The sequence below is a fragment of the Neopsephotus bourkii genome, unplaced genomic scaffold (genome assembly GCF_033783945.1).
Source record: "Neopsephotus bourkii isolate Nb327-2 ecotype Australia unplaced genomic scaffold, CSIRO-AGI_Nbou_v1 NB_107, whole genome shotgun sequence".
NCBI lineage: Eukaryota > Metazoa > Chordata > Aves > Psittaciformes > Psittacidae > Neopsephotus > Neopsephotus bourkii.
In genome coordinates, this window is record NW_026900624.1 from 7,653,354 (window position 1) to 7,665,424 (window position 12,071).

Below are 12,071 nucleotides of genomic sequence, written 5' to 3' on the forward strand. Positions count from 1 at the left end.
TTTGAAAGACATTGTTCTTTTAATAAGTCCAATATAATGTACGGTATATACAAAAATCCCTGCTTGATATATATATATGTATATGTATATTATATATGTGGAATGCATTCACTTTTCTGTGTTCACAAATATTTTAATGGTGAAATGTTAAGAGTCTTTAATCTGTTTCTGGCACCAAAATGTCTCTGTTCCTCATCCACTTTCGTCACTCAAAATTTATCTGTTAGAGCTAGCAGGGAAAAAAAGAAGATTTTTGCTTTTTTTTTGTTGAATGAATCCCTATTGGGATTCTCAGCCAGCAATATAAAGTCGCTAATGTGTTGGGTACAACTTTAAATCCTCATTATAATCATGTGTTCCTTGGCGTAGGTAAGTCAATAACTATAGGTGGATTAAGTGGCTGGTAATTCACAGTGCACACAGATGCGTTCACATAGGTAGTAGTTCCATCAGCCATGACACCATAGCCTGTGAAGAAAGACAAACTCTGGTTACTCTCATTATTCATTACTATCTTCTTCCCTTTTTAATTATTTGCCTTTATCACACAGCAGTAAGTGCCACATTTATTACTCAGAAGGAATTTAAAAATTCTCTTCATGCAAAACATAGAGGTCTCCTGAATTCACACCATCTTTGTCCTACAGCAGAAGTTTTTGTCATCTTTTAAATTGTGTAAGAAAATCAAAATGGACCCCCTCCCTAGCTAGTGGCTATATTCTCTGGTAGCCAGCTCACCGAACCTTCCTGGAAAGGCAGGTGGTTTTCTCTGCAAAGCTTTTTTCTTAAAACCTTCTCAGTTTTGGAAAGGATAAGAAGATAGATAGAGCTTAGGCAATTGCAGCATTGAAAAAAACCCATAGTTGTGATCATTTAGGTTTGCAGTCATCAGTGCAGCAAACTCTAGACAATTTTCATCTTTCCACCTTTTTTCCTGTCCTGTGTTACGTATCTTTTAAGCAACCGATAAGGATAAAGCATTGCTTGACTAAGGGGAGTACGTGTGCATGTGCGCCTGGGCGGGATTTGTCTAGTAGGAATCTCTTGTCACTATGTGCTTGAATTTGTTGACCAAGTTCCACCAAATTTGCTGGAAAGACACTAAAATGCCTGACCAGTCGAAGAAAAAGCATGGCTATGACAAGGTGAATTTAAGACACCATAGCATTTCCACAGGAGGAAACACTTTTCTGTAAGTCTCATCAGTTGTAAAAGAGCTTTAACTACATCTCATGTCTGACTAGACACCCAAGCCAAACAATTCCAGAGCTAAATCTGCAAAAAAAATCAGACTTCCAGCTCTAATGCCTGTAAGAAATACAATGAAATGCTGTTTCAGAGAGTGAAGCAGCAGCCCTTTAAATGCCCTCATGTTATGAAAAAGTAGACACACTCTCCATTGCCAGAAACCTTTTCATGAATGACTAGGAAAAAACAGAAGCTTGATTCATCAAAACTAAAAGCTTAATGTTGGAAACTTGCATTAAAACATTATGATCATCGTCATTCAAAATCAGAAATATATGATTTTGGGGAAATCACATGATAGAAAGCATTTGTACTAAGATTCAATCCCACTATCATTGAAGTTAATAGTGAAATGTATTCGTTGCTACATACACTGAGGTACAGCTATTCAAATCCTAAGTGCTTAGGTTTCTACAGTTTTTCTGAGTGCAATTTTATGTCTTATGGAAGCATTGATAGATGCATAATTTACAAACAAAGAAACAGTAGCCAAATTCCTCTCTTTTTTGTTCTTTACAACACCCTGAATAATGCAAGGCCTCCTGGACTCCCCATGGAAAAGCCACGCTATAATTAGGGACAAGGGAGGGAAGAAAACTCTGTCAGGTTCCTGTCACAGACATTTCTTTAAATCATTTGCTGTTGCCACAGAACAATTGTTCTGTGTAAAACACAAACTGCACAGAGGACAGTCAGCATTGCTGCTGGGACTTTCTGTCTCCTCGGCTACATCTTTAGAGAGAACAGAATCAGCTTGCTCATATGTTCGTTTTGCTGAAAGATTACTAATGCTACAGTTCTCACTCACACCCTACTGCCAGCAGTTTCCTTGTCCATTACCCTGGCCAAGTACTGGCTGCAATGGGCAAAGCAGGATTTTAGCCAGAGTCCCTGCCATACTGCTAGTCACTTCTGTGGGTCAACCAGCAGCAAGCCCATGTGTAGAGGTATTTTTTGGCAGAGACAGCAGTGCAGAAGGGGAATAAAGAAGAAACATCTCTTCTAAGCATCTTTTCCTCCTGGATACTCAGTAAATGACTGATGCAGATGTAGCTATGCTCAGTCAGGGGAAGAACTCATCTGTTCAAAATCATGCACTCCCTCTACAAAGAACAGCTTCGTTTGCACAGGCTGTCTGCAATGGGAATTCTCCTCTGCAGAGATTTAGCATCCCACTGCAAAACAGGCTATGCAGTTCCCCATTTGCTTTCTCTAAATTATGAGAGTTAACAAGACGAGTACCTTGTTTCTGTGCTCTGGTATCTGCTGTGCCAACTGTATTAATTCACAGGATTTACTATTCTGTGGAGGTGCCATTCTCTTCCCTTGGGAGCCAAAGTTGGGTTTGGTCTTAGCAGATGTGATTTTGTTTATCTGCCTGAAGCTTCATGGCTTGCTAACTGTTTGCTTATATCCCCTGCAACCCACTTGGCTTACTATTTCTTAAAAGACAATGAGTTTGAACTGTATTCACCAACCCTCTTGTACAGAATCTCAAAGACTGCTCTAACAGTGGAGGGTTAGAGAAAATACTGTCTATGTATTGTGTGTTCACTCTGTGATTTAACAGCACACTGGACACTAGCTAGGCATTAACAGGTCACCACAGACAAGACACATGAGGAGAATCGACTTAATCCCTGAGCTGTAAAATAATGATTTGAATGTCTTCTTCATCAATTTCACACCAGCACACCTCTCAGCAAAGTCACTTCTAACTTAGCATTGTGAAAGCCCCTAGCAGCAAGTTGGAGTGGGATTTCTTGGGAAGGGTAATGATTCTTCACAAAACCAGAAATATCTGCATTCCAGCTACTCCAGTGTTCCCACTTGTTCATTTCTACACTGGTGAGACCTACAGAAATCCTACATCAAAGGCTGGAGCAGTCCCAGAAGCAGAAAACTGGCAGTTATGGAGCACCTTTTTCTGCCAGTAAATTAATGTTGCCAAGGACTAAGCAGCTGATAATAACATGCTTACATGCCAGTGAGTACACTTCTGCACAGCCCAGTGGTTTCTTTGGGTGGGGGCACTGCTTGAAGTCTTGCTGCCACAGTATGTGAATAAGACAGACATCTCTACAGCAGACAGCACCTACTTCCCCTTTGTCTAGAAACAAACTCCCCTGATCACTGACTTCAGTGGAGCATATTTGTCACCAGTTACTGACTTATGTGAAGGGAACTCATTTGTTTCCAGTTAAAAATGAAAATAGTCAGGGGAACCATTTTGTTTTGTCTGAGTACAAAATGTTTTCCTTGCCAAAGCAAACAAATACACAAATAAGTATCTTAAACTTCTGCCCAAGACAGTGGTGACATCCCTCTTGATTTTAATTTCATATACATGCTGATGAGGAGAGACAACCTTTACTGTGCAATCTTGAAGATTTAGCCTTAGAAGCACCCCTCAAAGTATTCTTACACACACAGAAAACTGAGACACAGAGATCTTACATGAATTATCTGTCTTAGGTCACAGAGACTCAGCAGAGGAAAATACAATCCATCAATCCTAATATTTAGTCACTTTCTGTAACTACTGGACTCATGTTCTTGTTTTAAAATTCACAGTAATCCTCTCTGTGCAGGAGGCATCACCCTGTTTTACAGACGTAGAAAAGAAGCCATAGTACAAATACTGAAATTAGAGTTATCAGCCAATTTCCTCTCTATATATGCAGCTAAATAAGTATCTGAATTCCGGAAGTGCTTCAGTTCAGACATTCAAGTTTGAAAATGCTGTTAAACCAGCCAACTCCTGTGTTTGTGGTTTCCACATATATATGTATGGAGAGAGAGAAAGAAATGTGTTCTGACCTTCATGGATATGTCCAAAAACATGAAGCCTTGGCTGTATTCGTCTCTGGACTGTGTTCAGCAGCTCAACACATCCTACCCGTTGCATTTTCTTAGGAACCCAGTCTAGAAAACCTTGGAAAAAAAACAAAGCTTTAAAAGAAGACAGGGTATCTGCAAAGCTGTACTGCTATACAGCATTTCTGAGATTTAATGGTTTGTGGCTTTTCATACGCAGCCACTGAAGAATGGACATGGAAATAACAGTGTTTGCCTTGGTAAGTGCAGGAAGGAAGGAAAAATACTTGAGGAAAACCATAAAAACTCATCTGAAGAAAAAGGACTATGGTAGCACTTTGCCAGGTGTCTTCCAGGGAAAATAAATCACTGCAATTAAAGCATTTTTAATGTGAAAACTCAATGCTTTACGAAGTTTTCTTCCTTTAACAGAGTGAGGTTCAAAAGAGCAGTATGTCCAAAGTCAGTCTCCTGAGAATTCAAATCAACATTTGGCTATTTAAGTCTAGCCCTGAGATGTAGTTTTTGAAATCGAACAATTTAACTGACGTAATGGAATCTGTGTTATTAGTAATAAAACTGTACTGTTATCACATTCAGTCTTACAGTAGTGGAATTCACATGGGCAACCCAGCGCATACCTAAACCCAACCTTATCAAGTAAATGAGTTTAAGCAGCTCATGAGATACCAAGGCCAACTAGCCTAAATCTATGAACCTCAAATAGGAAAAGAAACTCAGCCCATCTGCAGTAGATGTTTTTAAGAGCTATAGTTAGTTGCACCACATTTGTACAAAAATTCATTTTTTTTTATATATACAGACAAAAACATACACCAACTTGCTTTTAATGTCTACAAACATACCGCAGGGGTACGCTTGCTGCAACTGAAGTCTCATGTTTCCTTCAAAGTAGTAGTATAAGAAGGATGTTGTTTTATTAGAGGGTTTGCAATAACCATTCTTGTTATCTTTCTATTGTTCTGACATTTTCATCAGTCTCAAATTTGGAAACCTAAAAGATATAATCACTCTCTTTAGTTCTTCTTTCCCTGTGTACCTGTCATAGCTTTGTATCTCTTAAATTGCTGCGACAGAAGGAATATATTGTGCTTCTGAGAAAACAGGAATCAGCCAGAGAGGTATAGAGCATGGACCTAGTTTTCATATGTTTACTTTTGACGTCCACTCGAGCATGGCTAAATAGCAGCTAACCAGCTGGCTTAAGACCAGGACTGCGGCATTCAAGCTTTTGGAAAAACTCACAGATTTGCTAGAGCTTCAGGGTAGGTTCACACATTGAGATGATCATCTCTAGATGCCAGTGCTTGAAAACTGGCCTCAGTGTAGTGTGGAGTTTTATGAAAATTGAAAAAAAATTGCCCTTTTATCATAGTTACTCAAAGAGCAAAGTTCAATTTTCATAAATGAGTTGGGAATGAGGCATCCTAAATGTCAAAAAAAAAAAGGAAGTTCTCACGATGGCCATAGACTCCTAATTAATTCAGACACGAAGATGTACAAAGAAAAAGCCCTGATGAACTATAGAGGGAGCAGAGCAATGTTCGGTTCTGGTAACTGATTTTTATCAGTCACCCCCGGTATCCAATGCAGGTCAAAAATTCACCGTAGGAAATAATAAGTATTTAGGATGCCAAAATGAGGCCAGAAACTCCCCTGGAATCCAGTCAGGCTTTTTTTCAGAGCAAGAGTGTTATAATCATAGGCTTTATTACTGCAGTGATTTGAAATAGTTAATTGTCAAAATGTCTGTGGTGAACATAAAGCTGAAAGTATTTCCACTTCAAAAACTTCACAAACAAAAATTCATAAAATTAACTTCTCCATTAAATTAAGCATTATTTATGTTGAACATGTTTTTGTTTACATGCATTATCACCCTTCTGAAGCTTTCCCATATGTTTGCAGCTTATTATGTACACCTGACTACACAAACTAAGAATAATTGATTACACCTAGCTAACAATTAGAGTTCATCTTAGGGTTTTTTTAATGTTTGGTTACTTGAAACAGGTTTCTGCAGCTGTCAGGAAAGTATAAATCTTTGTCACTGACAATCGAGCAGACAGCTACAAATGAAGACTTAAAGGTGAAATTAAATTAAAAACAAACAAAGAAAAGTAAACTTTGTGAAGATGAATAAAAGAATCATAAAAGCAGACCTTTAGGAATCAGGGAAAAGACTTGATAAGTTATACCATATATAAATGTAACAAAACCATGCCGATATAGAAATGAGCGTTAGCACTGATCCCATAATCACGAATACAGTATTTCATAAGCTATGAAATATATATCTTATCATAGTTAACAACACACAGGTCACATAAAATGGTCAATAATAGCTGTTTTAACCTTTGTTTTCTCATCCTGTGTGAACCTCCTGTGTATCCCTCCCCCGGTTTCATCCCAAAGCACTACTCAGAAAAGAAAAATTACTCAGAATTTTGTTACATGCCTAACTGATTTAGAAACACTAAGTCCATTAACTCTTAATGGTGCTTCTGCACCTAAATCATGCAGGCAATTTAAAAATATATCTAATAACGTAGTATTAATTAGTTTAGAAGGATGCGTGCTCTTTTGAAGTGAGTGAAGGAGAAAGCAGCACAAAAAATAGACGATGGACAGAATTTAGGCAGCCATGCTGGAGAAAAAAAAAAGAGAAGAGGAATTTGCAAGAGCACTGATTGCTATTTATGATCATTAGGAACAGCTCTGGTGATGCTGTCCAAGATCAGAACAACAGTAATCAGTTTTCTGGTTAAAATAATTGGCTGGGAGGGTCAAGGAGGATCCTGTCTCCCAAAATGTCTGTGGACCGAGCTACACCATAAGGAGGTACTGTAAGTTAGGCAGAGTGCTAATTTCTTTTGAAGCATCATATATTTGTTGCAATGGGTGTCAGGGAGACCAACAGCTGATGCCCTCATGCAGAGGGTTCTGTGCCTGAGCCATCTATTAATGCATCAAAAAGAAAGACAAAGAAATGGGAACTTTTAAAAAACTAAACCCTTGGAGGACAGTTGAAGCTTAAGAATCAAAAAGAGAATAAATACTGAGACATGGAGATGGGGGAATTAATGTTTCCCCATTACAGTCAGTGGAGATGGGCAGCTCTTCATCAGAATTACTACGATTACTAAATTCATTATTAAATTTATTATTAAAGCATGTCCACTGAGTGGCAGCTCTGCAGTGTGCTCTAGAGGTTCTCCTGCCTCTGCTGATCCCAGAGGCTGCCTGGAGAGGCCTGGTGGCTAAATTACCAAGGCAGCTAAAGCTGGGTGGCGTGAACCCCTCTCTCCACTTTCCAACATTAGATTTCATGTGCTAGATACACGGATATTACTGAAGGTTGGATTACTTTACAGCTATCAGCTGGTTTTAAAAATTGCTTAAAAATGCTGAAAAAGCTTCTGAAAAAGTTTTAAATATGCCTTATAAATAAAAGTATATCAAAGGCCCAGTGTCATGCCTTGCATCCTAACAGGAATTATCCCCAGTAATAACCGTTTGGAACTGATATCTCAAGGTCTAAATAATTAATTTCTGCCATCCACTTTTACAATAGAGGTCCATATTAAAATCAGTCAATGGTATGACATGAGGCTCCACTTAGGTGAAGTATCAAAACACATGCCTCCACTGTGAGAAACCGTGCTCACAAAAAAGCCCTTTCCCCCAGGATTAGTGAGCAGTGGAATGCAAACATGTCTTTCTAAAGAAAACAACAAAACACAAACCCCTTAGATACTTTCTCCTCCAAGCTCTGAAAGAGGAGAAGAAAGGGTGGAAGACAAGAGGGTCTTAGCTTCCGGAAATTGGGGAATCTAAAGGTTTAAAGAAACCAGCTGCCTTCATTTCACACAAAGCACTCCACAGTAAGGCTCAGCAGACCACTTAAGTACATGCTTCAACTTCGTGTCCACTGATTAAATTAGTGAGAGCTACATTCACAGCTGCATTAAATGTAGCCTGCTGTATCTTAAATACATTGAAAACCATGTTAAAAGCTTTACTAAATCTGGACAAATTTCTGAGATTACATTATTTCTGTAACACACATTCACTTTTTTCTAGGAATACAAGAAATCTCTCCTGACTTTTATATCACCTATATTAATATTTGTAAAACACAAATGCAGAACTATTTCTTGTTGGTGTGTTTGTCTTGCCAGACTGTATTACAGATAGGCAATTCACCCACACTGTTCAAAGAACAGGCAAACAACGACAGCATTTGGGTTTGTGAGGCAGGAGATGCACCAAGTCAGCATGATGAGGAAAAACACAGACTCTGGGTACTTGTTGGTAGGGGAATGCTACTGAAAGTGAAGGACAAAAGCAGCGCTAAAAATAGAAGAACCCGATCCTGCATTTCTTTCAAGCAGGCTCCATGCTTTAAACCTACCAATTTCAGCAGTGACAGAGTGGACAGATGCATAGGAAAATCAGATCTCTCATGTTTATAAGGCTCATTAAGGCTTTATATGTTAAGGCTTTATTTTTAAGCCATTATTTAATTCCCTACCACTGAGCAAAGGTAATCATTAAACATAAACCTGGGCTGGAGTCCTGGTGCTTCTGAAATCAGTATGGATGTTACTTTTGACTCTTGTAAGTCAGGATTGCACTCTTTGTCTAAGGAGAGGCATCAGTTACTCATAATAACATAATTTCAGATAATCATCTGAAATACACAGCTAAGAGCACTAGTATTTTCTTACCGAGAGGTGGTCCATGTGTTATAAGAATATCTATTCCATCTGGAATAAGGTTCCATTTCTCTAATAGTGCTTGGCCTCGTGGAAGATTAAAGCCCCAGCCATAAAACCAAGGTTGCCTGCCAAGAAAGGAGGAGAATGTCTTCAGTGCTACTTCCATATACTGGTTATCTAATTAAAATACGGAGATTGACTCTCTACTAGCATGGAATTTGGAGACACAAATAGCATTCATTGTCTTCTTTGTGTGCACAGTAAAACTCTCTTTCCATACAACCAGTGTTATTTAGCTTGTGTGGAAAATCAGTGCAGTCCTTACCACTTTCAGTAAGCAGCATACAGTAAAACATTCACAGTATTCCTCTAACTAGTTGAAAAGTAACTCTTGCAAGAGCTGGATAACAAGATCTCCATGTGTGGATTAGCATGCTGCACTCCCACAACATCTAAAAGAACACGTATCTCAGATACATAGGTGTGGATCTATGTTTCAAACTGGCTCCTGTCTTGTTTGGCCCTTAGCCTATGACCAGCTGGGCAAGGACAGGCCCTGGCACAATGACAGATCCCACTCCAAAGTCGGAGGCATCATCTATGCTGCTTTGTTCCCCTAATTGTAAGCATCCCATCATAACCAGAATACTGCTTCTATCCTTACACATAATTTTCTTCTGTCCTTGGTGTGCTGACTTCCTTTTAAGTAAGACTTTCCATATTCAGGATTTCTTATCATATGGGCATTTACATTTTTTAAAACATATTTATGGAGCAGCTCATCATGGAACAGTGGGACTGTAACACTGCCAGTCGGAACACAATTTATCCATGTCTTGCTATCCCATTGATTAAAAAACTGTATTTCACAGCAATTATATCACGGTGGTAAATTATGTCTTGCTGACTATGCTCTGATTCTAGGTCATAAAATTGAAGGATTAGTTTTAGGTTGGAATTTTTTAATAATTTTTTGACTGACATCTTCTGGCCAAATCCATATTTGGAGAACAACAAATAGGCTGCCTTTCTTCCACAAACAAACAGCCTAAACAATTCTAGACAGGTAACTGAAAGGCTTTCTGTGTCCAAAGCTAAGGGCTTATCTTGTAGCTCTTCATCACATGCCATGGATAACCAGGGTCTGGATAAACAGGTGTCCCAGGGAAAAAGAATAAAAGGTAAAACTTTCTACATCTGCCACTGGGACCGGAAATATATCCCAGGCTCCCAAAGCTGTGATAAGGGAGGTGAAGGTGTGTGAAAAAAAGATGCTAATAGCAGTAGCAATGAAGCAGAAACCTTGCTCTGAGTCACGCTGCTCAGACCAAGGCATCTGGCTAAGAAACACATATCCCTATATCAAGGATATGAAATCACAGTTTTCTGGTTACCTGTTCAACTCCTAGCAGCCTTTCCTCATAGGAATAACAGCACCTGGCTCACAGGTACATGACTTCTCACCTTCTGGGGGGTAACTCACAGTCCAGCTAGGAGGCTCAGAAGGGACCTTATCACTCTCTACAAGTACCTGAAAGGAGGTTATAGTTAGGTGGGTGTTGGTCTCTTCTCTCAAGTAACAAGTGATAGGACAAGAGATGAAGGCCTCAAGCTGTACCAGGAGAGGCTTAAACTGGATATTAGGAAAAATGTCTTGACTGAAAGGGTTATCAGGCATTGGAACAGGCTGCCCACGGAAGTGTGCAGTCATCATCCCTGGCGATATTTATCAGATGCATAGATATGGCGCTCAGGGACATGATTTAAGTGAGGAAACTTGGCAGTGCTGGGTTAACGGTTGGACTTCATGATCTTAAAGGTATTTTCCAACCTAAATGATTCTTGACTGTAGTTACTGGCTTATTCTGCAGTAGGCAACCAATGATGTTACCATGATGCTACAACGCTGTTACACAGAACCAAACTCCAGCCTGTCTTTACGTTCAGCTCTCCATTGACAAATGAGAGTATTTTTATCTGACAGGAATGCCATGAAAATAAATAAAACTGAAGTCTGTGAGGCACTCAAATATTACAGAAGTGGCAGGCTTTATAAAAATATACAGAGGTTAGACTGCTTCTAAACTCTCCATCCATTCCTGCCTTGAGACTGCGTTCCACGACTTACATGCTAAGCACCATGAAGATGAAAAATATTCAACTGTTTGGCAAATTGTCTACAGGCCCAGAGCAAGTTTTCCAGGAGCAGAATCTCAGCAAAATATTTGCAAGGGCAAATAGGATGCAAACAAAGTGTCAGAATAGTAAATCATGCTTTTAAAGCCCCTGACAGATTCAGTGAATACAGGCCCCTGCTCCCATCTGCTGCTGGCACCAGTGCTGTTGGGCACGGACAGGACTATCCCCAGGTCCTCAATGGGAAGTGAGGTGAGGCACTGTCCTGCACCCCACAAGTCTGCCGGACACAGCACAATGGGCCATGGCCACTCCACGGCCCAAGAAAGAAACCAAGGGGAAAGACTGGTACTTGTCCAAAAAGAAAAGATCAAAAACCTATGGAATGATATTAAGGTGCAAAGTATTTATAAAGAGAAATAATTATGACTGCCCCAAGTCTTAACAAAAGTCAGCTTAGTCCTGCTGAAATCCGAATGGCTGAAAATGGCACATGCAGCTGCGAGAATCTCTGCCTGCCTCTACTAGGGCTAGCCTGTACACAGCCACTTTTTAAAAAGCCCGTTTCCCCTTATGAATAGGCATGATCTGCTTATTAAGACAAGAAGCACTTTCCCTCGTCCCTCCCTCCCTCCCTTTGTGGTGACTGCAGCGTAGCCGCCTGAGCGCAGGGCTGGTAAGTTATGCATGCTGGAGCTGTTCTTTTGTGAAGGGGAGATGTTACAACTTGTGTGATTTGCCATTATGCTGTCTTTTGTGACAATCCCAAGATCGAAAGAAATGTCTGGAATATTTCTGGGAAAAAAAAGGGAAAATCTGAAGTCCAAGAAAGGATTCAGGGGAGGATGTTGGTATGCTTTACATCTGAGAGAAGAAAGACAAATCATACATATCAGTGCCCCCACCCCAAAGCAAAACCATCTTTGTATGCGCAGGGATTTTATAAATCCCCAAAGACCCCTTCTCTGCAAACTTGCTGCAAAGTTTCTGATTAGGGGAAAAAAAGTCTTCTCAAATACCCAATTAACAAGTGTGTGACCTGGGTTTCGCACAAAGAAAACTTTGTCTAAAATTTGCATTTACAATAGAACCTGAAAGTAAGTTAAATTCTTCATATGAAGCACCAAA

The 12,071-nt window shown here is 39.6% G+C and overlaps 1 protein-coding gene across 4 annotated transcripts in view; it reads right to left on the reverse strand.

The window, feature by feature from the left end:
- MPPED1 (metallophosphoesterase domain containing 1) overlaps positions 1-12,071 on the reverse strand; it is a 61,565-nt gene continuing 49,494 nt past the window's right edge. For all 4 annotated transcript variants that reach the window (XM_061359276.1, XM_061359283.1, XM_061359302.1 and 1 more), the window contains exons 5-7: positions 8,817-8,932; positions 4,069-4,182; positions 1-468 (exon numbers count right to left, since the gene is read on the reverse strand). In XM_061359276.1, coding sequence (XP_061215260.1) covers positions 350-468; positions 4,069-4,182; positions 8,817-8,932 — 349 coding nt within the window. In that variant the 3' untranslated portion in view covers positions 1-349. The remainder of the gene's footprint in view (positions 469-4,068; positions 4,183-8,816; positions 8,933-12,071) is intronic.